Source organism: Homalodisca vitripennis, chromosome 1 (genome assembly GCF_021130785.1).
Source record: "Homalodisca vitripennis isolate AUS2020 chromosome 1, UT_GWSS_2.1, whole genome shotgun sequence".
NCBI classification, from domain to species: domain Eukaryota; kingdom Metazoa; phylum Arthropoda; class Insecta; order Hemiptera; family Cicadellidae; genus Homalodisca; species Homalodisca vitripennis.
The window spans coordinates 79245128-79270447 of record NC_060207.1 but is presented as its reverse complement, the minus strand read 5'-3'; the positions used below and the strand labels follow the sequence as shown (position 1 = coordinate 79270447).

The 25320-nt window shown below is 33.4% G+C and overlaps 1 protein-coding gene across 1 annotated transcript in view; it reads right to left on the bottom strand.

Annotated features, from left to right (window-relative positions):
* The window catches only part of LOC124367327 (PC-esterase domain-containing protein 1B-like), a 59581-nt gene extending 44437 nt beyond the window's left edge, over nt 1-15144 (bottom strand). Inside the window, exon 1 of the mRNA XM_046824097.1 lies at nt 14969-15144. Within this exon, the coding sequence (XP_046680053.1) occupies nt 14969-15144 (176 nt within the window). The remainder of the gene's footprint in view (nt 1-14968) is intronic.
* Between the last annotated feature and the right edge of the window lie 10176 nt (nt 15145-25320).

Sequence of the window (25320 nt, the reverse complement as noted above, 5' to 3'; positions counted from 1 at the left end):
ATCAGTTAGAAAGAACATATTCATCAAAGTAATCTGAACTTAGCCACATCACACAACTACCACACAGATGGTCTGTAAGCGAACTCAACAATTTGAACAATGGCTTTCACTCGTCTGCGGTCCACCTAACCACGTTACCTCTCCTTTTGTATTTGAAAACCACAGGGTCTTCCATAAATGGATTGCGTCTGTAAAATTAGTACTGGAGAAGCGGCTTTTCAACAATTTCTATTTTACAAAGCTCTAATTGTTGAGTAGTTTTTTAATCATTTTAAACATTACCTACGATAAAAAGATTTTATTTTCTTTTCAAGATTAATATTAAAATATTATTTCAGTTATTGATAATATTTAAGCTTTTAATGTAAAAGCTTTCAACCAATTTAAAACTTACAAATCATAAAAAAACTTCTGGGAACATTATAACTATAGTGGTTAATACACCAATATCATTGGAGGATCAGAGGACACAGCAGAACGCAATGGGCGTGTTGTTGCACAGACAGCTACTCGGACAAACGGACGGACTTTCATTTTATCTTTTTACTCCAAAATAAATACAGTCATTTCTTGAACCGAGGAAAACATATACACCAAGTTTCATGTTTCTAAACCCTTTCAATCGAAAACTTGCAAATAGGCGGGCAGACAGACAACCAAACCTGTGTTCTTTGATTTACACTACAAAATCAATAGAGTTCCCCTTTTTACAAAGAGTAATCATGTTTCAAGTTTCTAGGAATTTCTATTAAGACATTAATGACACATAGTACTGTATTTTGTTTCTGGCACATTATGAAGGAGTTTATCAAAAGTTAAAACCGATGAACTACAGCCAATTATCACATACACATTTTTATTTAGTAATACCATTATTGACTTACTATATTTTAACCGAAATAATTTCTGTGTGTAATAGTGGTAAAGTATAACAATAACAGTATTATGCTAACATAAGACATTAAACATCGTATAATAAACAAATGTTTTTAAATCAAAATTGGGACATTCTGTGGCTTTTCTGCGCGTTATCAGAAAAAATATATTGGTTTAGAATTTTCAGTATATTATTTTGTTTGGATGTGTCATTTTACTCTTTATTTTAACATGTTCTCTTTAGTAAAATAACATATAGTAAGTAATCTTTGTACACTTCAGTATGAAAGCTTTACTGTTGATATTCAGCAAGGTGGATTTTATAAATAGCATATATATGTAAAATAAATTATAATTAAATATTTAAATTTTTTTTTTACACTAGTTTATAAAGTCCATCTAGTAAAATTAAAGCTACAATGGTATGAACTCACATATTTTTTGCGGCACGTTGGTACGGAAGCTAGTTATAAAATATTATACAGTTATTACTGAAGTCCAAGATAAAGGAATAATGGTTCCTAATTCATTTTCCACTTTGCCCCATTTTGTTGTCTACATCAATTTCGTTCTACTATTTTGCCCTCATTTAAAAACATTTACGAATACGAATAAGTATGTATAGCGTTGTTTCGGTCAGTTCTAAATACGTATTTCTTAAACTTTCAATCAAACCAAAATTATGTTATTGATTTATGCCCCAGAAATGAGATCTGAGGAGTATAAAAGATGTATAAACAAAGACCAATGCTGTACGGGCTCCACACTAATTACTCACATCTTTTTTGATCACATTATTGTCATTATACAGAATGGAAGCAGTAAAAGTTAATATGATTAAACCCGAGTCCCAGGAGAAAAAACTAAGTATCTTGAAACATTCAGGTGTATCTGTTAAAACACTTTTTATAAAAAAGGATTTTTAATACAATATTAGCCATGCGTTAAAATAGATAAAAATAAATACAACCAATAACATTCTTCAAATAAAGAACTCAGCTGTTTAAACCCTGATCAGACTCATTTCCTGTTAAACACGGGCCGATTAATTAAGTTCGTGTAAATAACTGAAGATAATACAGGCTCATAAATGTTAAGTGGATTTTAATTTTAAATGTTCTCAGTTTACATTTACAGTACAGCTGAATGTAAACTAATGGAAACAGTGGCTCTTGGTAAAAACATTATTTGTAGATCGAGCAAACTGAAGGTTCTCTTGTAACTCGGCTATTATTTTTTGTTGAGAATTTCAAACACAATCATGTTCACAGAGGATGTTAATATGTAACTAAGGTTGCTACCTAGGTAGTATAACTCAGATACGAGTCTACGCTGCACTTTTTAAATATGAGAGAGACTTATTGCTCAGACGTATATTAAGGGAATTCAGCACCAAATTTTGTTTTCCTTTATTTCTTAGTTATTATTTTGTAGTTGTATTTCTTACTATTGTAAATGCCAAATAATGACCAAAACACTTTTTGGGATTTTTGTTCTCTTATACATTACCTGAAAACCAGTTTTTTGGTAAAAATGGTAGCTTTTTAAAATTGATATAACTACAGAAGCACTCAACCAATTTTAATGACTTTGGTTTCAAATTATAGGTAATAACGAGTAGAAAATATTCATGTATTTTCGTAACTTTATTAGACTGTGAAATATTTATAAATTAGGAAAATTTCTTTTTTTACAGATAATTATCTACCCAATATGGTTCAAAATACATGGGTTTTTGCCTAATGCTACTGTAGTGGTGCAGAAAAAATTTCATCCATTTATCTTCAACCGTTCTCTTGTAATATCCAGTTTTCTCCCTAAAAACAACGGAAAATTCAATTCAGTATAATAGTCAAAGCAGTCAAAGTATAATAACATGTTTACTTCATGATTCTAAGCTTTTACAATAAACTTATGAAGCACAATGATACTGAACAGTGATTTAGTACCTATTAGGCACTTCACTAAATCAATGTTTGTATATTTTATAAATTTTAAATTTTTTAATGTGTTTTTTATACAAATGTTTACATAGCCTATCGCAACGACAAAATATAAACTTTTCTTACTTTTAAAACTCTTCTTCTACATATGATGTTCCTTCTCTTTCAAGTCTCCTTTCTTCTTCTCTCATCACTGCTAGCCTTCTCTTCCTTTTGTAGTCTTGGTACTTGTCACATTTCCTTTTTTCTGCGATGCGCAGTCTGACAGCGTCAAAACGTTTGGCGAATTTAGCGCTGTTTGCACCTTTGCTGGTTCCAAGTCCATTAGTCTTTAGGGTGTCATTTACGGTTTTCAAATACCCAGTATTGTAGGTGCAAATTCCTTCGCTGATTCTAAGGAGCAGAGTACTTTTGAAAACAAACGTAGTTTTTGGGCATTTTGACTATAACACGCCGTGAAGGGCCTCATTTGCGTTTTGTGTTTTGCCATCAACGCATCGAGACAGCAAAGTTGTCGAGCCAAGTCTCTGGTATATCGGCATAATTTTGGCTACTACATCTTCTCTGAGAGTAGTTTTGCTTCTTGAGCGTGTGGTGGTGGGGTTTCTTTTCTTGCATTTGCCTTTTGGTAAAAACACCAAGACGTATCGCCTTTTGGACATTGACTGTGCCGTGGTTTTTTGTCGGTTGACATGCAGTGGCCTAGAGTTGCAAAAACTGCATCTTTCATGTTTTCCACATTTTCAATGTTGTTCTGGATAGCGTTACGATAATAAGGAGTACGCTTTGTTATCATTGTGTCTTTTAGGCTTCCATGCGACTTCCCGCCCAATTTGCTGCCAGAGTTTTTGTAGGACTGAATGACTTTTCGCAGTGCTGTGCCTAATCTTTTGGCCACATGATTTACGCAGTCAATTTTACTGAGTTGATTTTACTGAGTTGAAGTGGACAAGTGTTTTTGCGTATCTGTCCGATATGAGGGTTTTGTACTTGAAGCCGTAATCAAGTGATCGAGACCATATTCTTTCGGCTGCGACTACCTCCATTGCAGGTGAAGAACCATCATAGTTCACATTGCGGCTTGTGCTTTTTCATCCACTCTTCTAGAGCGATAGGCCTGTCCTTTAGTTTGTTACTCATTACATCACAGCTTCGACAGTATTTTGACAGTACTTCAAAGTCAATAATAAGACCGGTGTTCATCTCCTTGCAACACCCTACTCCATATTTGCTGATAAACCTCATTTTGTGCCAGCTGCCATCAAAGCTTACAGTGAATTCGATTGATTTATCTGGGTCAGCGACATCATCCGTTAGTAAAAGTATTTGCCTTGCGCACTTCACACCGAGCCAGTTCTAGATTTTGCTGAACATTACGGGTCACTGCGGATAACAAAGCTTTCTTGTGAGAGCTATAGGCCTTACTTTGCATGGGTTTCATGTTCATATGCATTGAAAATGTCTCCAAAGCCCTCAGGCCTTTATCCATGGAAGAAAAAGCATGAACCATCCTTCGGTTAATGTCGAACGATCGGTCCTTTGGTTTCTCAGTTTCAGCCGGCTGTTGTATTCGGGTTGAAGTGTCAAATTGATCACTAAACTCGCACTCGGAACAAGTCACTGAGTATGAAATGGCATACCCTTTGATACATTTAGTTTCAATTGCCACTTGGCCAACAGATTTGCATTGAGGGCAGGCTAACCTACCAAGAAACTGCTTTATTTGTTTGGGGTCAACTAAGATGTAAGTTGTAGCATTATTATCTACTTCTACTACACTATTGTAAGTACTAAATAAAGCAAAGCCAGTTTTTTTAGTAACTGGTCCATGTTCATTACTAGTACCTTCATTTGTTTCTGTATTGGGAACAGGTTCACTCACACTACACCCTAGGCCTAGGCCTAGGTCTAAGGTATCACCAGAATTCACACTCTTCCATCTCTCTGAAATGTACTTTGCGTTTCTTTGACTGAGAGAAAGCCTCTTCTTACTTGTTCTACCCATTTCACTAAGTAAAAGGAAATAAAAACTATTATTTTTACTTATAGAAGCACCGTTGAACAACAAAATGAAACAATTACAAAGCAGACAGCAGACTAATGTTTATATTTTTGACAGATGGAGAAAACAAAGAACATTGTTGCTATTGGTCTGTCATAGACCTCTAAAACTAAAGACAGAATGTTTTTAGAATTAATGTAGCACTATATAGCGTACAAATGAAAAATACAAAGCCTACAGGCTTTAATGCAAACAAGACAGACGCGATGCACTAGCCTCACATAATAATGTGAATTCAAAGCTTGCAGCGCTAGAGAAAAATACAGATTACACACCCAAATATGCATTTATTTGGCATTATTAGGGTGTTTTCTTGTTTAGAATTAAATTTTCTATAACATGAAAGAAAACAAAAATTGTAAAAAATTTGGTTTATGGGTGCTGAATCACCTTAAATAATAATTCCATCAATATTTTCAAATTAGGAAATTCATCTTTTTGATTCATAAGTTTTAGAGAACCAGAAAATTAAAGTGACACCGAGTTTTAATTTTTTTTCTCCGTTAATATTCCATAATATAGTTTTGTCCCTAACTTTTACTACTTTCAATTATTTAAATTATGAAAAACGAGTAGTATATGCTACTAAGGTGCTTTTCTTCAGTTTGTAATGATTGAATTCAATTTAACTTTTGATTGTAAATGGTATGAACTACCTGAATCAAAGTCATGTATTTTTACTAAATTTTTTTGTATTTCTCATTTTTAAAGGATATAATATCATGGATGTGTGTGCTCTCGCTTTGCATTAAATGTTAATTGTGTTCCTTCCGATCTGCAAATGTTCCCAGTTAGGAGGGAATGGTATATAAACCATAATTTGTTTATAGGTTTTTACTTAGAACTGGATAACAACGTATATTTTAATATAACTATGATAACTTCATTTAACAAATAAAGTTTCGGTTCAGTATTTACAATACACTATACTTTTAAAATTGTCCATTTAAATATTTTCATAGAGTTATGCAATAAATAATATTATTTAATTAAGTCTGTTGCTAAAGTTGCAATAAATAAAACAGGGAAATGAATAAGAAACACAACGGAACAAAACTACTGTGAAGAAATAAAAATACGCAAAACTCCCAAAGGTATATTATGCTTTGTTAATAATAAATTTCATACTATGGTGCAATTTTAATTGTTTATTAGTTGTTATTATGTTTTAATAGCAATTTTGGAAACTATCCTCTTCAATTTGTTTAACTAGTTATTACTAATTCAGTATTGACAACAAATATCACAGAGCTTTGGTAACAATTACAACCCATAAACAATTAAAATATTTTTATGCTTTCAAATTATAAATAGGTTTAAAGTAATCAAAATTCAATCAGATTCAGGCAATACAGTATAAAAAGACCAGGTAATAAATTTATTACCAGTAAGTTTTTTCTGGTCTTATTCTTTTGAGATCTTTGAGAGCATGAAACAAAAAACTCAACACAATCCTTTCCCTTACTGCCCGAATGTAAGTTAGGTACAGATCATTGGTTTTTAGAGCTTATTTGGACTTAATGGCATTCCTCTGGGAGGAGTTGCTCCTTTGCCAAATCCTAAACAGTATAAGTTAACATCAATTTAATTTTAATAGATGAAAAATACAATTAGTTTACCATTGTCCGAAGTTAATATCATACATTACATACATTTAATGCTTCATGTACTGATAATGAGTTAAAAAGAGTCATCTATTAAAATCTAGTTAGGACAGAGTGGCAGTTTCCAAGAAATAGCAAACAAACATTACACATAATCATTTTATAGAGGTTTATTCACAAACTAAGAGATTTTATTTCATTTCTTGTAAAAATATACAACCGAGAAATTTTATCTCCTTGTTTAGCCTAAGTTAACTGAAATAATTATAACGATAACAGTTTTACAAAACTACTAATACACTAATAAAACTAATTCATCCTATAGAACAACGTTATTAGTTTAATTTAGTTTTTATGTGAGATACACAAAAAGCAATGATTTGCAATTTGTGTCAATACTTAGTTTCATCCCTTATAAACGAAAACTGTAGCCTAAATAGTACACGAAATAATTGTACACGAAATTAAGGAACAATGTGCAACAACAAATTAGAAATGCCAAGATCAGGTTTTCCTACTCTTCCCTGTCTAAAAGACAATCTAGCAGAATGTTGTGGTCAAAACTGAAAGATCTTGGAGTTGGCAAGCCTAACACTTATTCCCCGGTTTCCCTTAATCTCGATGATATCAATAACTTCTTTGTTGAGATTCCTGTTGATCAGTCTGGGGCTCAAGAGTATATCTCCGAGCTCAAAGATGCTACTTTTGATAAACCTGGGTTTCAGTTCTCTTTCACTCCAGTGACAGAGACAGAAGTGTTAAAGGCTATTATAAGGATGTCAGCAACGCAGTTGGGGCCGATGGCATTCCTAAAAGATTAATAAAAGATACTCTTCCAGTCACTCTTTCAACTATCACTGCTATTTTCAATAAATCTCTGGCCACTTCAATGTTCCCACTGACATGGAAGTCTGCTTTAGTTCGCCCACTTCAGAACTGTTCCTCACTGAATCCTTCACAATTCAGGCCAATAAGTATACACTGCTTTATCAAAGTGTTTGGAGCGGATCGTTTATCAGCGGTTTTCAATATATCTAGAAAGTAATAACATTTTATCAAATTTTCAATCTGGCTTTCGCTCCAACCACAGCACTACTACTGCACTTCTAAAAATAGTTGATGATATACGCCTTGGAATTGATAAGAGTCAGGTAACCATTTTAACCCTTTTCGACTTTTCTAAGGCTTTTGACTGTGTTTATTATCCCCTTCTCCTCATCAAACTTAGGAAGGATGGTTTCTCTGATGGTAGTGTCAGGTGGGTTGAGTCTTACCTTTCGGGACGGCGCCAGTGTGTCAGATCAGGTGAGAAGCAGTCGAGATGGAGACCAGTCACTCGTGTTGTTCCACAGAGTTCAGTCCTTGGGCCACTTCTATTTTCACTGCACATCGATAACATTACTACTCAAATTACCCATTCCAATTTTCACTTATATGCAGATAACTTACAAATATACCTCTACTTTTCCTTAACAGAAATTCAAACTTTTGTGATTCTCATGAATTCCAATATTGACGCTGTTACTCACTGGACTTGGAAACATAGACTAAAATTAAACGTAGACAAAACTCAGTGTATTATGATAGGTCATCCAAAGGTTGTTCGTAAAATTGACTACACTACGGATCCCAAATTAAAACTAAATGATCAAGAGCTAGAATACTCTGAGAAAGATAAAACTTTAGGACTTATTATTGACAAACACTTCAGATGGACTGAACAGGCTTCTTTGACATGTAATAGGGTCTTTGCCGGTGTTCACTGCCTCAAGCGGCTGGCTTCATATCTACGACAGCAAGTTAAAATAATGCTGATAAAGACTCTTGTACTGTCTCACTTCAACTACTATGACATAGTCATTAATGACATGACTGTGGAGCTTTCAAGTAGACTCCAGCGTGCTCATAACTTTTGCATTAGGTTCATTTTCAATTTCAGACGTGATGATCACGTAACGCCCTACTTCAAACAATTATATATCTTAACATTACAAGACCTTCGAGACTATCACTCACTCATTCTGTTGCACGCTTTTTTAAATACAAATTGTCCCAGTTATCTTTCAAACAACTTTCGATCTATGTCTGAAATAAGTGAACGAAGTACAAGGAGGGGTACATCCTTATTATCTATCCAAATTCATCCAACAACTACCTATAGCAAATCGTTTACAGTTTCTGCCTGTCGATTGTGGAATGCTTTACCTGTGAACATTAGAGCCATCGATAAGCGCGCTCGCTTTGGGGCGGAGGTCAGCGCCTTGATGCTGGGGGCTCAGGAGGTATAGCGGTTGGCGGCTTTGGAGTGCGGTACTAAGGGCAATTGCATGAAAGTGGAATGAATGTGAGTGTGTGTCTTGCGATATTATTGTAAATTTGTATAAAGTTACATTAATTATTGATGATTGTTTTTATTTTAAGATTCATTTAATATGTAATTTAAATAAATGGACTAAATTTTAGTTACAAATGTATACATATATAATATGTTAGTTTAATCTGTGTGAGGTTTTAAGTGGTAGAGAGAACTTTATAGTCCGAACTTCGCCTCTAATAAAGCCATTTTTCATTTCAAAAAATAATTTAAATTTAATACTTTACAACGGTGACAAAATATTTAATGTTGTATAATTCAAATATTTTGCAATCCAGTGGCTCATTTTAAGTAATTTAATTAATTATAATACCGCTTGGGCAAAAATGTAATCTACTTTGATTTCATTCTTTTTGGAATATAAATATTTGAGATTAATATACATACTACTTTCTGTTTGTGACACTAAGATCGGTAGAAAAGTCCTGATATTGTACAGCGGCTATAAAGAGGAATCAAATATATATGTTAATGTATTCAGACCTCTAAAAGGATTTTTTGTTGCCTGTAATTGATAACACTGTATTATGTGGTAGCTGTCTCAGAGCAGAATATTCATGAGGGAACACACAACGCACATACATGCTGACATTACTCATGATAGGCGTTGTGGTGATAGCCTCACGCTAACTCGAGCATACACGAACGCTGACATATGTTTCAAACTAGTTTTAGCCGTTAGCCATCGGAAAATATACTTACGATTGGAAGAGTCCAATGTCAGAGCTTAGTCAGCATGTAAGCTCAATTTTAATATAGGCGCAAATCAGAGTTACTCAAAATGCATGTAAACCATCATGTGAATTGGAATTAGTCTGTGCATTATTCCCAATTTATTTCAATATTAAATGGGATTTCAAAATATAGTGAAAATTCCTTATAACCGAAAAGCACAATCGTTTCTTCATAAGCATATATTTGAATAATCCAAATTTTAAACAAACTAATAATCCCTAAATACTTAGAAGCACATTAAAAATATATTTCTGATTAACTCTTTGTGCACAGTAAATCTAGATGCATTAAAGCATTTTTATATATTAATAATGCATTAATATTTGCTACAGTCTTTTTTAATCTCGGTTTTTTCGGATTTTAAATTTATTGTTAACCCGGCAGCCGAGAGCTAATTTGCACCATTCTTCACATTGTCGCCTGATGGTAAATAATCTAGTGTAAGAAGTGGAGCTACACTTGTATCTTGATTGGCTGGAGCAACCGATTAACGATTATCGTTATGGACCAGCGGTAAATATAGCTTCCTTATGACATGAAGCTTTTAGAAAATCTGATGCTGTTTTCCATGTTGAAGTTAATTTTAACAAGCACATTGTTATACCTTCACGTCAGCAAAGTATTATGTAGTATGTAAATTCATTTTATTGGTAATGTACGTTTATAAGTACCTATTCTAATTGTTTACTTTTTAATACAGATTTCATTTAGCAGTTTTACAGCCAGCGCCAGCTTGTTTTAAAGTTCTAGCCACCAGACTGTCCAGGGCGGTAGTGCTTATTGGCTATACAATTTGGAGTTTTACGTGCTACATTTTATCAACGCAACAGACGTAAATAAAAAAAACAGCTTAATTTAACCAGGATTAAGAATTAAAATTTAAAACAGTTGTTTAAAAAATTACAAACCCAAGGTAAGATCTTTGTAAGCTCTGTCGTTGTGATCAATGCCGAATTTTCTTCCACCGGATCAAGAATAAAAGTTAAGATGGTACTTTTAAATACATTAATACAAAAATATTTTTGAGATATGAATTTTAAAAGTGTCACGTTGGTTAAGAAGTGCCAAAAGCCAAAACTTTTCATTTTATCGAGATAAAACTTGAGATTAATATATCTACACGTGCTTTATATGTCTAAATTCAGATTTTAGCTCTGCCGATTAGTTTCAGCTTAACAATTCAACTCGGGTACATAATCATTTTGATCCGAGGGGAAGTAGTCATTATAGATTGGACAAATGGAAGGAAAAAAGAATGAAGGATAAGGAGAGTTAGAATAGAAAATAAGAATAGCTGGTCATAACTTTACTGTATTATAGCTTGACTTTTATTCCACCATGTGCGTCTTTACATGAATTTTGAATATCTATATTATTCAAGTGTGTGTTTTTTTTAAATAACAGTAAGCTATCTAAACTTACAGTCATTGAATTATTCAACCTTATCCGTTAATTAAAAAACAATTTGTTTCTTTACAAAAAACCAAGCAAGTGAATCTATGTTCTAAAACTAAAGGTGACTCATCAAAATAAGATGTCTGCTGAAACAACTAGTGCTTCAAATTTTCCTTGTTCTTGTTTCCTGATGATAATTGACACACAAATTTGCTATTACGTTGTACTTTAATCTTTTTTAGACAACGCAATTGTGTATATATTGTATTGACTTTTATAAATATGCCAACTTGTAGCCTGAAAAAGAGAGCAAGTGCTCGAAATTTCCGAAATGTCGAAATATATTGTTTCATTGTTTATAATGAATAGTTACAGTGGATATCTAACAATCTTCTTATAAATTTTGGATTAGTGGGAAAGGTGCATATCGGTTTTAAAAACTAATCCAAACTATACACGTATTTTGTAATTTAAAAGTTATATAACTAATAAAAATGTGTATTTTGTTTTTGAATACTTGTGTAAAAATTGAGTAAATAGTGCAGTTCAATGCTGAGGCGATTGGCAATAGTAACGGGGACATTTGCAATCCCCAATTTCCTTTTAAACTCGTTAACAATGGTCCAATCGGAGTCAGAGATTTCCATGTGTCACCTCGGATGTACGTACTTCTTTGCCGTTCTTTCTACATTACATACAATTTTCTCTCTTATCAGGAAACAATCTTTTAGCTTATGCCTCAATTCTGGAGGTAATACATTTTAAAGTCAGTTTTATACAATAGAAGTAATATAATTTAACTATAATGTAACATACCTATGCAATGTTTTTTACATCTTTGTGAAAATCTCCTGCAAAGTGACATTTCATATTTTTACTAGGTATTACAATATTAGGCTGTTAATTTAACATTCTTTTAATGTCTACAGTTTAACCTTCGGAAATATAATTATTACAGAAATGAATAAAATGAGGCAATCTGTAAACGATTATGCTTGTATTTAATGTTAAATATTTGTTTAAATACATTTGCAAAATAAATTTTACCCTCATGATTTTTCATTTTGTTGCAGTGTGCAGAATATACATTTATTATATTGTGTTCATGGCCAATGCACTATAAGATTTTGTGATATATTTTACTTTGTTTCAGAACTCGTCCGTTTACCCCTCGTCTTCGTAATTAGACATGAAACAATTTATTTCAGGTATAAATGTTTTATTAGTTTTAAAAACGCAAAAGAAACACAGTAATTCACGTGCTGCGTGTCAGATTTTACCGAATTTGTTAGCAAATATTAAGTTTATTTCACTCTTGAGATTATATCCTTCTGAAGTCAGATAAAAATAGACAGAAAAGAAATGTTGCTATAACAGTTATAATATTTAATGACGTTCACCTAAAATTCACGAATGGACATGCACCAATATCAAACACGATAGAAGACCGCGCGGAAGACTAGCCCGGCCACGAATTATCTAAGAGCAGGTAATGTGGTCCCATAGTTCTGGTGGCTAAGACCCGGCCTTAAGAGCACATCACAGCTCCTGGAGTCATGCATAAGCGTCACAAGACGTCACTCGGTTGCGTCACAAGACGTACCATGAGAGTGTCACATTACGACGTCACAAGAAAATTCTATTATTTTTTGTTTTAAAAGTTTAATATTTATTTTATAAAAGTACTTGCGAGCCGGCCAAACTCCTTGTATTGCGAGACTCTCGCGCTTACCACTATACTAAGGACTGTTGTTAGGGATGTCTATGACACTAATACAGTTTTATGCGTTTCAATTTTTTCATATTAGGGGTGCTCGATCATTACGTATACAATATTTTTTTATTTTAAATCACCTTTGTCCCCACCTGAAACAAAACACGTTATACATTTATTACGCCATGTTAATTAATTAAACATACTATAGTATTATACTTAAGAACGGCTTGGAGTCAAATCTCCATCCAGGTATCACCTATTCGGGAAACGTATTCATCTAAAGTACAACTGGTTTTGTTACCACGATCACAAAAGTATATATTTACACCGTTTAAGAAGGCTATTTCGTCAAAAGGCGTCAACTACTGGTCCTTGTAATCTACTTCAAGTCTAAGTTCTTTTAGTTGGCATGTCAGTACACCACTTTTTCACCCGATAAAGGACTTAAATACGTAGTTTTTGGGTGCCTAATTTACTCAGAAATGTTTTGGTTTATTGTTACTACGACCAATAAAATATATACACATAGCGCTGTTAAGCATACTCCAGTCAAAAGAGCCTACTTCCGGCCGTTATATTCCACTTCCTGTCTAAAGTATTTCTGGTACCGTAGTAGCGTTTGTATTGTTGCACCGATACCAAATATATACGTAAGTCTAAAAAGTCTTCTTCAATTAAACATCGCCTGCTTTCAACCATGATAATCTGGACTAAAAGATTTCCGGTACCATAACGGTAATTCCTTTGTTATCATACGTCTAATTACAGCTTCCGTGTGTACAAACTTTTGCATTCATTGCTGTATACCCTACGATCATAAAGGTGATTGAAGATGTTCTAATATCTACCTTACGTGTCAGATTGTGTTTCCACCATTATATTTGTCAGATGGCAGTGTATTCACAGTTGGTGGAACCCACAGAACGGTGAACATCGTACTAGACTCCTATACCAACTCCCAATAAAAGTTTAAATTTTACGAACATCTCGAAGCTTTGTTAAACTAAGTACTAACTGTATTACCTCATAGAATCCTTTTCTACCACAGGAAGGGCTTGCCCAAATTCTCTATAGAGGATTATTAGGATTATATGACAGACGAGTTAACTAACTATAGATTCGGCCCTTCTATTATAGAATTTGTTTATAGAAGTGTGGAACAGGCCTACTTCTTGTTTGGCTCATAAATAAAACGAATATCAACATTTTTAAAATTAAGTGAACGACCTTCAATTGTAAACTATTAAACGCGTATTTGGAAAACTCTGAAACAGATAGTCCTAAGTGAGGCCAATTTAAGTTTTTAAATTGTTAAAAACAAAAACATTAGGTGTAGCAATCACAAAAATATTAATAGATTATAGAAGAAAATATTCAAAATTACTGGCCTAAAGTTAAAATACCATGACGATAACAGTAGTATTCTATTTCAAGTTTATAATAAAAGGACTTACCCAGACGGCGTCTAGCCACCTCAAAAACTGGATAAAAATATCCTTCCTGTCCGAGTTTAACCACTTAATGCTATTCCTTCATTAACCCTTTATAGGGCAAGCATAGTTTTATGGATTTTGCACAAACGGTCAGTGGTTAAATAACTGACCACCCCAAAAGTGCTCTGTGTGGGCAACACATTTTTTTCTTTGTACACATTTTCTGAAATAAAATCTTAATTCTATATATTACTCTGATGTAAATTATGCAATCAAATAATTTTTATCATTACCATATCAGCTGATAAGTGGTGGTCAATAAACTAACCACCGAGCGTTTAGGTCAACTAATGTTCATTGATGGGCAGTGGTTAATATATTGACCACTTATTTAGGGTCAATAAAATAATTAATCCAACAGTAATCTTGTAAATTTCAATTTTAATAGTAAAAATACCAAAGTGTTACAATGAAAATATTAGGATTATATTAGTAAAATGAGCTATACAAAGGAAGATAATCATAGGCTTATGTTAGCGAAAATATCAAAGTAAATTAACTCATAATATGTGGGTACAATGTTTTATTAGGATTATTACTAGTCATAAAAATAAAAATGCAAAACAATATAGGTAGGCCTATAATAATAACAGTTAAAATACAGATTACAGGTTTTATTGAAGCAATATTTATAGGAACTTTAGGCCCTATTGGTTGATTAAATATAAATAAATCATATTTTGTAGGATTTGATGTGGTCTTATCAAACATATAACTTGATTGGTTCAAAGTAAAATCATCAGATTCAGACTCAGAAGATGAAATATACAAGTCCTTCTCTACTTGTTCAAATACATCTTCTTGTATGTTTTGCTGTGGGGAGGACACTGGTATATAAGTCGGGTCATCCTGGCTATCACCACTATCAAAGATGTAGTCCATGTCGTTGGAACAGTTGTCGACCTTGATATGATGTTGATGGTAAAGGATTCCTGACGTGTGCATCTTGGTTGACGAGAAGATGAGTTATTGGAAAACAAGTCAGTTGCTAAACTTACCGAAGCATAATCCCTTGTATAATATGTGGGCTTACTGACAGCTTACTATCATCAGCATCACTGTCTCCTCCGTCTTCTGAATCATTTGCCATGCTCTCTGTGACATCGAAGAGGCAGCGAGCTTCGAAGATTGTCATCAGCCATTCTGAGAAAAAAACTAAATATAAAAATTTAAATGAATTATCATTAGTAATTTTTGCGTGATTGAGTAACAGACAGGCAGACAGACAGGCAGAATTAGAGTTATTATAATAATATAACGTAGATAGTTATATGTCTTGCATATCTTCATGACATATGTATATGCTTTACATTATAATAACTATCCTACATTATAAAAAACTAGCCTACACAAGAACTTCCATAGGTACGTAAAATGTGTTACACAAAATAAAATCGTCTGTAACATCTTTTCTGGAAAGTTTCAGATGCTGTAACCGTTCTTGAATGAATTAGCAATAACTTTTGTTGATATTACAATATATAGGATCCCTCAACATTGTATTTTATTATTTTTTTCAATTATTTGAAATCATGCTAATTTTTATGCAAGTGAGTAATAAACTATTTTAACATTTTACTGTCGATAAACTACATGCATGATGTCAATTATTTATGGTACAATAGATAAACAAACTCTTATAAAATATGTAAATAATATAATAGTTAAAAAAATACCTTACCTTTTGACAATCAGAAACTAAAGTTGATGACCAGACAGGAAATGTCACCTGACAATGTGCCTAGACGGGCAGTGATCACTCAACTAACCACTTTTCCCCCGTTGGACGTCTGGAAGAGGCCACGTGCACGCAAGAGCAGAACAAAAAAATTCCCAGGCTTCCTATTGGCTGGAGTAATTGTTGTAGTGAATAAGGTTGAATTTCCCTTAACTTTAGCATGCTATTTTGAACCGTATGTTAAGTGGTTAGTTTATTAACCACCGATCGTTACGGAAAAATCCCTATTTTAAGTGTTGCCCATACCGAGCACTTTTGAGGTGGTTAGTTAACTAACCACTGACCTATAAAGGGTTAAGTGGTTCCTTCAACAATGAATTGAATCCCCGGAAACTCGTCGTCGGAGAGCTTCCTAGATTCAAAGAGCGGTGCTATCTCTTAGTTCGATGGAGTTAGTAGTGGGGGCACTGGCGAAGACAGGACTGAAACATCAATGTTTAATTTAATTTGACGTTAAGGGATACAAATATTCAAAGGAAGTTTGGTATAAAAAATATAAGGCACAATAATGTATTTTAACGCCAACAATTATTTAACAATTTTATTCATCTTATAAATAAAAATCAACCACAAAATGTGTTGGTAAGCGCAAATCTCGAGAACGGCTGAACCAATTCGGTTAATCCTTTTTTTAAATGTCCCTTGAAATCCGAGGAAGGTTTTTATGAAGAAAAAGTTAAGAAAGGTTACCTGGAATATTTGGGAATTCAGGAAGATTTTAGTTTTTACGTTTCATAATTCAAATTAAACTGGCACTAAACAGCTATAGTTTGAAAAACCTTCTGAAACATCTGTTTACATTTAAATTTTGTGATATTGCATTTAATCAGTGGCTTATGGAAAACAGAGAAATAAACACTAACATGAATCAACGATTCATTGTTTCCCTGGCTACAGTCCAAAAAGCAAGACTGGTAGGCTATAACGCAAAATTTGAATAATGATTATATTGGAATGTTGCATAACCCTAATAAGGATTTCCCCCTTATACCGAAAGTACATAAGAAGTAGATAGGACTTCCCCCTAGGTCGTAATAGGCTTTTCAGTCCTACTTATGTGTGTATTTTCTTCATCAGGACAAGGCTAACAAAACTATGTCAACACGACTTTGACCAAAATAGGTTTCTGAGAACTAGATAATCAAACGTATATACAGTAGTATTTTGATCGAGACAATATGGCAAGCTAAACTGTGACATAGTAGGTAAGTGAATTTAGCGGTCTTAAGTAGGCACTTTTAAGCGAAGTATGCATCTCGGTTCTACGTAAGTATATATATATATATATATATATATATATATATATATATATATATATATATATATATATATTCTTCGTCAGAACAACAAGGCAAACTCTACTATGGTACTGGAAATATCTTAGACCTGAAATATATGACAAGGACTGGAAATATACGTTTTTTAACCTAAGTAAGTTTCCGAGACCTGTATGATCTGATATTTGTGTTTTCTAGATCAGGATGACAAGGCAGATTCAGCTGTGATGTTATGTATATAATTAGTTAGAACCAGAAATGTTCCTACACGTGCCAAACATGATATAAAAATTAAGTTAAACTCTGATATTATTTACCAACTTAAATAATGTCTACCTAATGTATGTCTCTTACGTTTTAAAATTTTTATAGGACTCCCATCATATTACATCATAATTGCTTTTACTAAGTAATATAAGGACTTCGGTTCTAAAGATTGCGTGCGAAGCCGAGGGTAACAGCTAGTTTCTCCATAAAAATTAAAAACAGCTTTTACCAATGTACATTGTTTGTGGCAGGGACAGTGGTAGCAGCAGTGGGAAGATGGTGGTGGCAGAGGCCAAAGTGAATTTCCAAACAACCAGGTTATAAAATGATGTAGGGTTAGAATATAAGCCAATATTGTAATTGAAAGCGTGTCAGCTCAGTAAATGTCATGAAAGTGCAACATTCGCTTGGAAAGGGAGGTAGTTACGGGCTGGGAAACGCCCTTAAGAAAGAGTACGATGAAAACGACTTGGTTCTAACAAAGACATTATGTACTAAACTCTGGCTCACAAAAAGGTTATAAGAATCATAGCAACATAAACCATTACAAAATATGATTTAGTCATTTGAAAGCTGCTTCTAAGTACATGCGTGGGTAAATGTTTCAAGGACCTATCATATCCTGATCCTTTATATTGCATCAACTCAAAAACATAAAGAAATGAAGAAATGTGGTAGATTGAAGGTTCAGCTGAGGTGGGTAAATGAGACCAACGGGTGGCACAGGGTTCGCCTGGAGGGAGGTTCCCTGCGCAGCGGCTAATATTATAGACAAGCTGAGGAAGCTGAAGCTTATTACCAATAATGGTCATGCTAGATACAAATCTTTGGCATAAAAGTAATGTGTGTTCTCGTAATTTATTTTTTTCAATGAGCGTAGACAAGTTTGGTCACACTAGCACAGAGACCGGTTAAAGAGGCCGTCGTGGTCTTTTGTTTAGCACAACGGGAAAATATGCTAAGCAATTTGGCCGATTCGATTCAGATTCCAGATGGTGTAAATCTACGGAACTTAAAAGCGAAAATAAAAGGTTCTCCTCGTGTTATAAATACAGATCTAGACACACTGGTGTTATGTGCAAACACTGACTACTTCCTCAGGCAATAACATCGACGCAAAAGTAACAAAATAACTAATTTAATAGACTCCACAAATTATCTGGATAGTAATAACAACACATTAAACAAATATAATTAACTATCGATACCGAGACGATAAAAAAATAAACACTCAACCTGACTGTATCTAAGTATATCAATATAATACAAACCTTAGAAAGCTATTGTAATGACGGCATCTTGGTTTAAGTCATTTAAGAGCAATGTTAAACGGGAAAAACATTAGGACCCTACAGTCGTAGAAATATGATACGGGGGTCTTCTCATTTTAAAGGTACAATTAATAGGCATCCACTCATTTTTAGTGTTTTAGATATTTATTTTAATTATGCCTGAAAATCCCTGTCTTGAAATATATATATATATATATATATATATATATATATATATATATATACATATAGTTTACATTTAAAACTAATCACAATTGGACGCGTATTAAACATATTACAAAAATTAGACATAACATGAGACATGAGGTTCAATATTGTTCTTATGGGGCAAGACTGAAGGTAGTTTTACAGCAACCAACAATTAACTGTATCAAATGAAGTTAAAATATACAATTGTAACGTAGCACAAATAGACAATCAGTTGAAAAGATGTTCCAGGCAGACACCAAAGGTTACAGTTTTATCTGCGCTGCCTTACAACCCTGCGGTAAACGAACCCTATGTCAGTCCCGGTGTAGCATTTCTGTGGTAAAACTTTACAACAAGGAAAACTCTATTGTCACAAAGTGGGGTTTTTTGTTCGTACAACCTTTATTTATGGTGATATTAAGTTTTCACTCCTTCAGCACGATGGTTTTTTATTGATTTAACATGTAATTAAAATGTACTTATTGTTACTGAATAAATAACTTTAAAATTGAACCTTTGACCTCCTTTTTTATGAAGAATTGTTGTAAAATTACACTACATATTACCTTTATAATTCATCACTCTGATGCGTTGTTTTATTTTTTTAACTCCGACCGCACAATGATAAATAAAATTAACTGCAGAAAAAATATATTAAGTTACTAGCGGTTACCCGGGGCTATGCAAGCGATTTCCTATCGATAGGTTTTGCCATAGGCATATCCACTTTAATAGGGATAATAAACACCCCTGAATATATGTGAAGAAAACTGGAGTTATAATCTCTTGATCCATTTTAATAGTAATTGGACTTTAAGTTTAAAGGGCATTGTTTTGGGGCCCTTCAGACAAAAAGTGAACAGTGAGTATGAATTAAATAGACACATTTCTATGCGTCTTTCCATATTTAGATGAATGGCAGTTTTACACAAAATTAAAGACAAACAAACATTTTACCAGTTCCCTGTGTGACGAACTATGATAACACTTTACAGATTATACAATATAATAGAGGCCAAAGTAAATTGAAACGCTAAAAGGAAAACATACCTCACAAGGGAACATAAATAAAGATCGGTTAAACTGTAGAGGAACAGAGGTTACGAGTGGAGCCAAGTCCACAGTGTAAGTTTCCTTTAGTCCGTTCCAGGACGATGCTCATAGTTTGGCATTTGAACTAATTATGTCCAAGTTCACTTTACTCAAAGAATCTCACGTGGATTAAGAAAATGTTTAGGTACTGGGACAATTGAACTGTTGCTGGTTTAAATGTTTAGTTAACGTTTTGTGTTGCTGTTATTAAAAGACTTATACTTATTTCAAAGATAAAAATAGTCATTTCACATTTATAAAAATGTGTTTTAAAATGTGATACCGTTTTTCAGTCACATGAATACATGAAAGAGATGTTTCTATTATATAAATATGTTCTTCAATTTGTATATGCTTCAAATGTAGGCTATAGCACAAAATATTAAAGCATGTAAATTCCTTGTTACTTATGTTACTTGTAACTTTTATGTAAGAATACTTGGTCAAGTACTTTAATTATAAGACGCCGAATCGTATATTTTAACTCCCATGAATAAATTATTAAGATATTATTATCATTAAGACAAATTATGATAGCTATGTTTAATTCATTAAAAAAGAACCATTGTAAATTCTAAGGGTCAGCTGTTCTTTGAATGGTTGAGAGAGCAAAGTCGATCCACTACTCGTAGGCTGGACAAATGTTTCTGTTGGACTATCCGCATCTGTAAAACTTGAGCTATATACTTTAAAATAAGCACGTAGCTTCATTTCTACATAGGCAACATCATATACAGGGTGAGTCTGACCACCCGTACAGTATTTACAGCTGTCTTAATAACTTATTTCAACACTTTTTCTACAGCTTTTCTCCATAATTTGGCCTCTCCGAATCCGTTAAAATTATTTTTTATTTTTAAAAATGCCCCTAAAGGGCCCAAATCGGAGGGTAGGGGTGCTTTTTGGGGAATTTTCAAATGTAAACATGAGTCGTGTGATACATCAATTTAAAGGTCTAATTACACCAAACATTTTGGCGCAAACAAAAGTTAATTATCTTTAACCGTATGTACAGGGTGTACCAAAACGTTTTGAAATAGGACTTTAAATAAAATACGCAATATATAATAAAATAAAATATCATATAAAAAGGCTTTATAAAACAAACATTTTTTGTATTTAACTTTTTTTCCTATCTCTTACTGTTTCAAAATGGCAGCCGAAAAACTGAATTACGATGTCTGTTTACAAAATGTAACAAATTATTTTTAAATGATACGAAATAAAAATATGTCCTATAATTTTTAATTTGCTTAATAGCTCTGAATTACCTCTGAACTAGCCATAATTTTACCTTTCATTGATTTTGCTAGTAAAGATGCTCGAATTGTAGTCCGTCATTTGCTAAACACAGTTCTAATCAGGAACTTAAGCTATCTACAGCTCGCAACACTTCTTCGTGGCTGATTGAATTTATAGCATTCCGGATTCGCTGCATCATAACTTCGGGTGTTATCGGTCGTAAAATACAAACTAAGTCTTTCAGCCTACCCCATAAGTAAAAGTCTATACAGGTCAAATCAGGGGATCTTGGTGGGTAGTTAACTGGACCACCTCTTCCAACCTATCTTCCAGGATATTGTTCATCAAGCGTTTGTCGCACGTTGTGCGAGTAGTGTACCACACGCACGTTAGTGCGAGTAGCCGGAGCACCGTCGTGCATAAACAACATATTGCCAACAACTTCGTCAGGTACATCTATTAATAAGTTAGGCAAGTGATTAATTAAAAAATTGTTATAAGTCTCTCCCTCTAGGTGTCCTTCAAAGAAACAATTACCTACAATTCTCCTGCCAACAATGCCACACCAAGTATTCACAGTCCAGTACCTCTGGTTGTCAACCTCTCGTATCCAGTGGGGGTTCTCATGAGCCCAGTACCTCATGTTGTGACGGTTAACTTCGCCGTTGCTCCGAAATGTGGCTTTGTCACACCATAGTAAATTGCGAACAAATTCAATATCGCATATATTAGCATATCGAATGCCTCTGCATTTGTGTACGGCATTTCGAAAAACCACAAGCTGTCCTTAACAGCAGACACCAATGAACTGACTAAGGGTAGCCTTATCACATTTGTCAGATAAAGATGTCTAGCCAGCATACCGCAAGTGATAAGCCTGTTGAGGGTGGTACAAAGTACCTTTGTAAAAATAATTTGTTACATTTTGTAAACAGACATACCTAATTCAGTTTTTTGCCTGCAATTTTGAAACAGTAAGAGATAGGAAAAACTGTTAAATACAAAAAATGTTTTTTTAAAAAGACATATTATTAGATATAAAATTTATTATATGTTGCTATTTAGGATTTTGAGTGTTTTTTTGTATTCTTAAATTTTGAATATATTTAAAATTTAGAAAATTCTGTGAAAAAGCCCGTACCACATATTTCATTGGAAAATAGGTCAATAGCAAGTTAGGAAAAAATCTGGAACTGGTCCGTATTGTAGGTAGGGTAACACGGTATTTTATTTAAAGTCCTATTTCAAAACGTTTTGGTACACCCTGTACTTACCGTTAAAGATAATTAACTTTTGTTTGCGCCAAAATGTTTTGTGTAATTAGACCTTTAAATTGATGTATCACACGACCCATGTTTACATTTGAAAATTCCCCAAAAAGCACCCCTACCCCCCGAATTGGGCCCTTTAGGGGCATTTTTCAAAATTGTAAATAATTTCAACGGATTTGGAGAGGCCAAATTATGGAGAAAAGAGATAGAAAAAGTGTGAAAGTCAGTTATTAATAATACAGCTGTAAATACTGCACGGGTGGTCAGACTCACCCTGTATATGTTGACGTGCAGCTTGTTGACCGGGTTCAGATTCTTTAGTGGTGCCTTTATAGGGCACCATCAATGTATAGGCTACTTATACCAACATTATTTAAATCACATATAGCCTATGATATGTTATTTCATATAGTTATTTTATAGTTGTCATATTAATCCTATGTTTATTTATATCACATTCTTATCATTCGTATTATATTATATTGTTGAACTGTGCTTAATGTTAATTTCAACTGTTTCTATTACTGAATCATTATGTTTCTTTTTGTGTAATTTCTTTATCATCACTGCATGTTTCGTTATTGATATTGTAATGTTTGTTTATGTATTAAATTTTCAAAATAATTGATCCGTTGGTATAAGTAAATACACGTCGGGATGGGCGATGACGCATGTCCCTTCATTGGATTTAGATGAGTATGAAAGAAATGTAACCGACCTCAAAATACACCTAGAATGGATTGAGCTCTAAACGAGATATGTTGCATGTATACACAGACAGCATCGTATTTAAAGATAGTTTTGTGGGATTGGGCTGACAGTTATAAATATATCGATATTGAATTATGCTAGCTTCTTAAAATTTTAATAAATCTTCATTTCTATATTAACAAAATTAATCTAGGAGGTGATATATGTTTCTACGTGGGATTTAGCTGAGCGTTAGTGAAGTCTATCACTGAGGATTATACACCCAGTGAAAAAATTGAGGAAAACGTTTTTAAGAAATCATAGTTAATATCAAGATCTGTGTCGATACATCCTACAAAGGATGTCCCTCATCTAGCCTGAATTCCATCAAGAAGATACCGCTAAAGCTACAAGATAACCTGACTCAGAATTTGGTCTCAGACCACAATTGATCTCATGTCTCGGATGATAAGGCTAATCACGACCATAAGGCGAATTAAATAAGAAGGCAAATCACGATGTCTGTATCTATGAATCGGCATATCTCAGACAACAAAGCTATTTTACATTTTCTTTCTCACGTTTTGGCTGCTGTTAAATCTCGATCCAAAGGTGAATCACAAACTAACTTATTTATATGTATATGGCTACAAATAGGGTAAACCAAAATAAAATTTATGTAAGTACCAGCCCTTCTCCCATCATTCTTTCCCCCTTCTAAAATGATTTGTTTAATTATCCCTCTTCAATTGTTTGATTTGATACTTTTATTATTGAATAAATAAATCTATACTATATACTGAGACGAATTAAGACCAGTTAAAGTAAATTTCGTACGAAATTGATAAAAGTACCCGAAAGTGTTTCTACCAATAAGAATGTAACGAAATATATCTAAAATTGTACATATTAGAGCTAAAACTTCAAAGTCTTACGGTTTATAAGACGTTGAAAAATTGCTTACACAAATGAGTAAATAAGTACTATGGTCTCACTGTGAAAAGCCATCTTCTGTAAACAACATATGAAAAAGCAGTCGTTTGTACAGACGAGTAGAAGGGGGTGGAGCTTTTTCATGGTTATCTGAAGCAAAAGCAACCACCAACCAGTTATGATCAATATGGCTTCCGCATCACCGATTACCACCTTTTAAACAACTTCACGCTATCTTCTTTGATGAAATTATTTTTGTTCTTTATTACTTTCAAAGTTTCTCTTAATACCCTTAGATAATAGAAGGAAATTTTCACAAGTATATATTCATTACCATCCCAACGGTTACATCATTTTATAATTACTACAGAAATAAAAGAAATATCAATGCATAATATTACAAAGTATAAAACGTTTACAATTAACTATTCGATATTAAATAGTAACTAATAGTCAATGTTACAATGTTATGTCTTGCAATTATACTATGAAATGAGTTAGCATAACAATGATTTGATAATGTTACCAGAATAACGCATAAATAATCAATAGATAAGAGGCAATTAAACGTAAATTAATTATTAAATAACAGTGCATAAATGTTATCTATAAATAATATACAATAACTATTAATCATAATTTGAGTAATATGCAAAAATGTGTGATTTAAATTCCGACTTTGATCGAGTACCTCTTGGAACTCCAATATCAAGGTTGTTTAGGAGGTCAGGGCTATCCTGTTGTCTGTTGGGAAGTCTAAACATGGCGTATCGGAACTTAATTTACACCTTGACGTGTAAAGGGTTATTTGGCCATAACTTGTGCTAGAAACGTTGTAGAGATGTTTTACTCATGCTGTTGTGTATCTATTACCAATACCAAGGTTGTGTAGGAGGTCAGGGCAATCCTGTTGTCTGTTGGGAAGTCTAAACATGGCGTATCGGAACTTAATTTACACCTTGACGTGTAAAGGGTTATTTGGCCATAACTTGTGCTAGAAACGTTGTAGAGATGTTTTACTCATGCTGTTGTGTATAAGCTTTACACATGTTATAGATATTTGATCAAGTTTCTGTTAAATATAGGTAAATATTCTAAAGTTTGTTAGATTTTTGTTAATCTAAAATTTA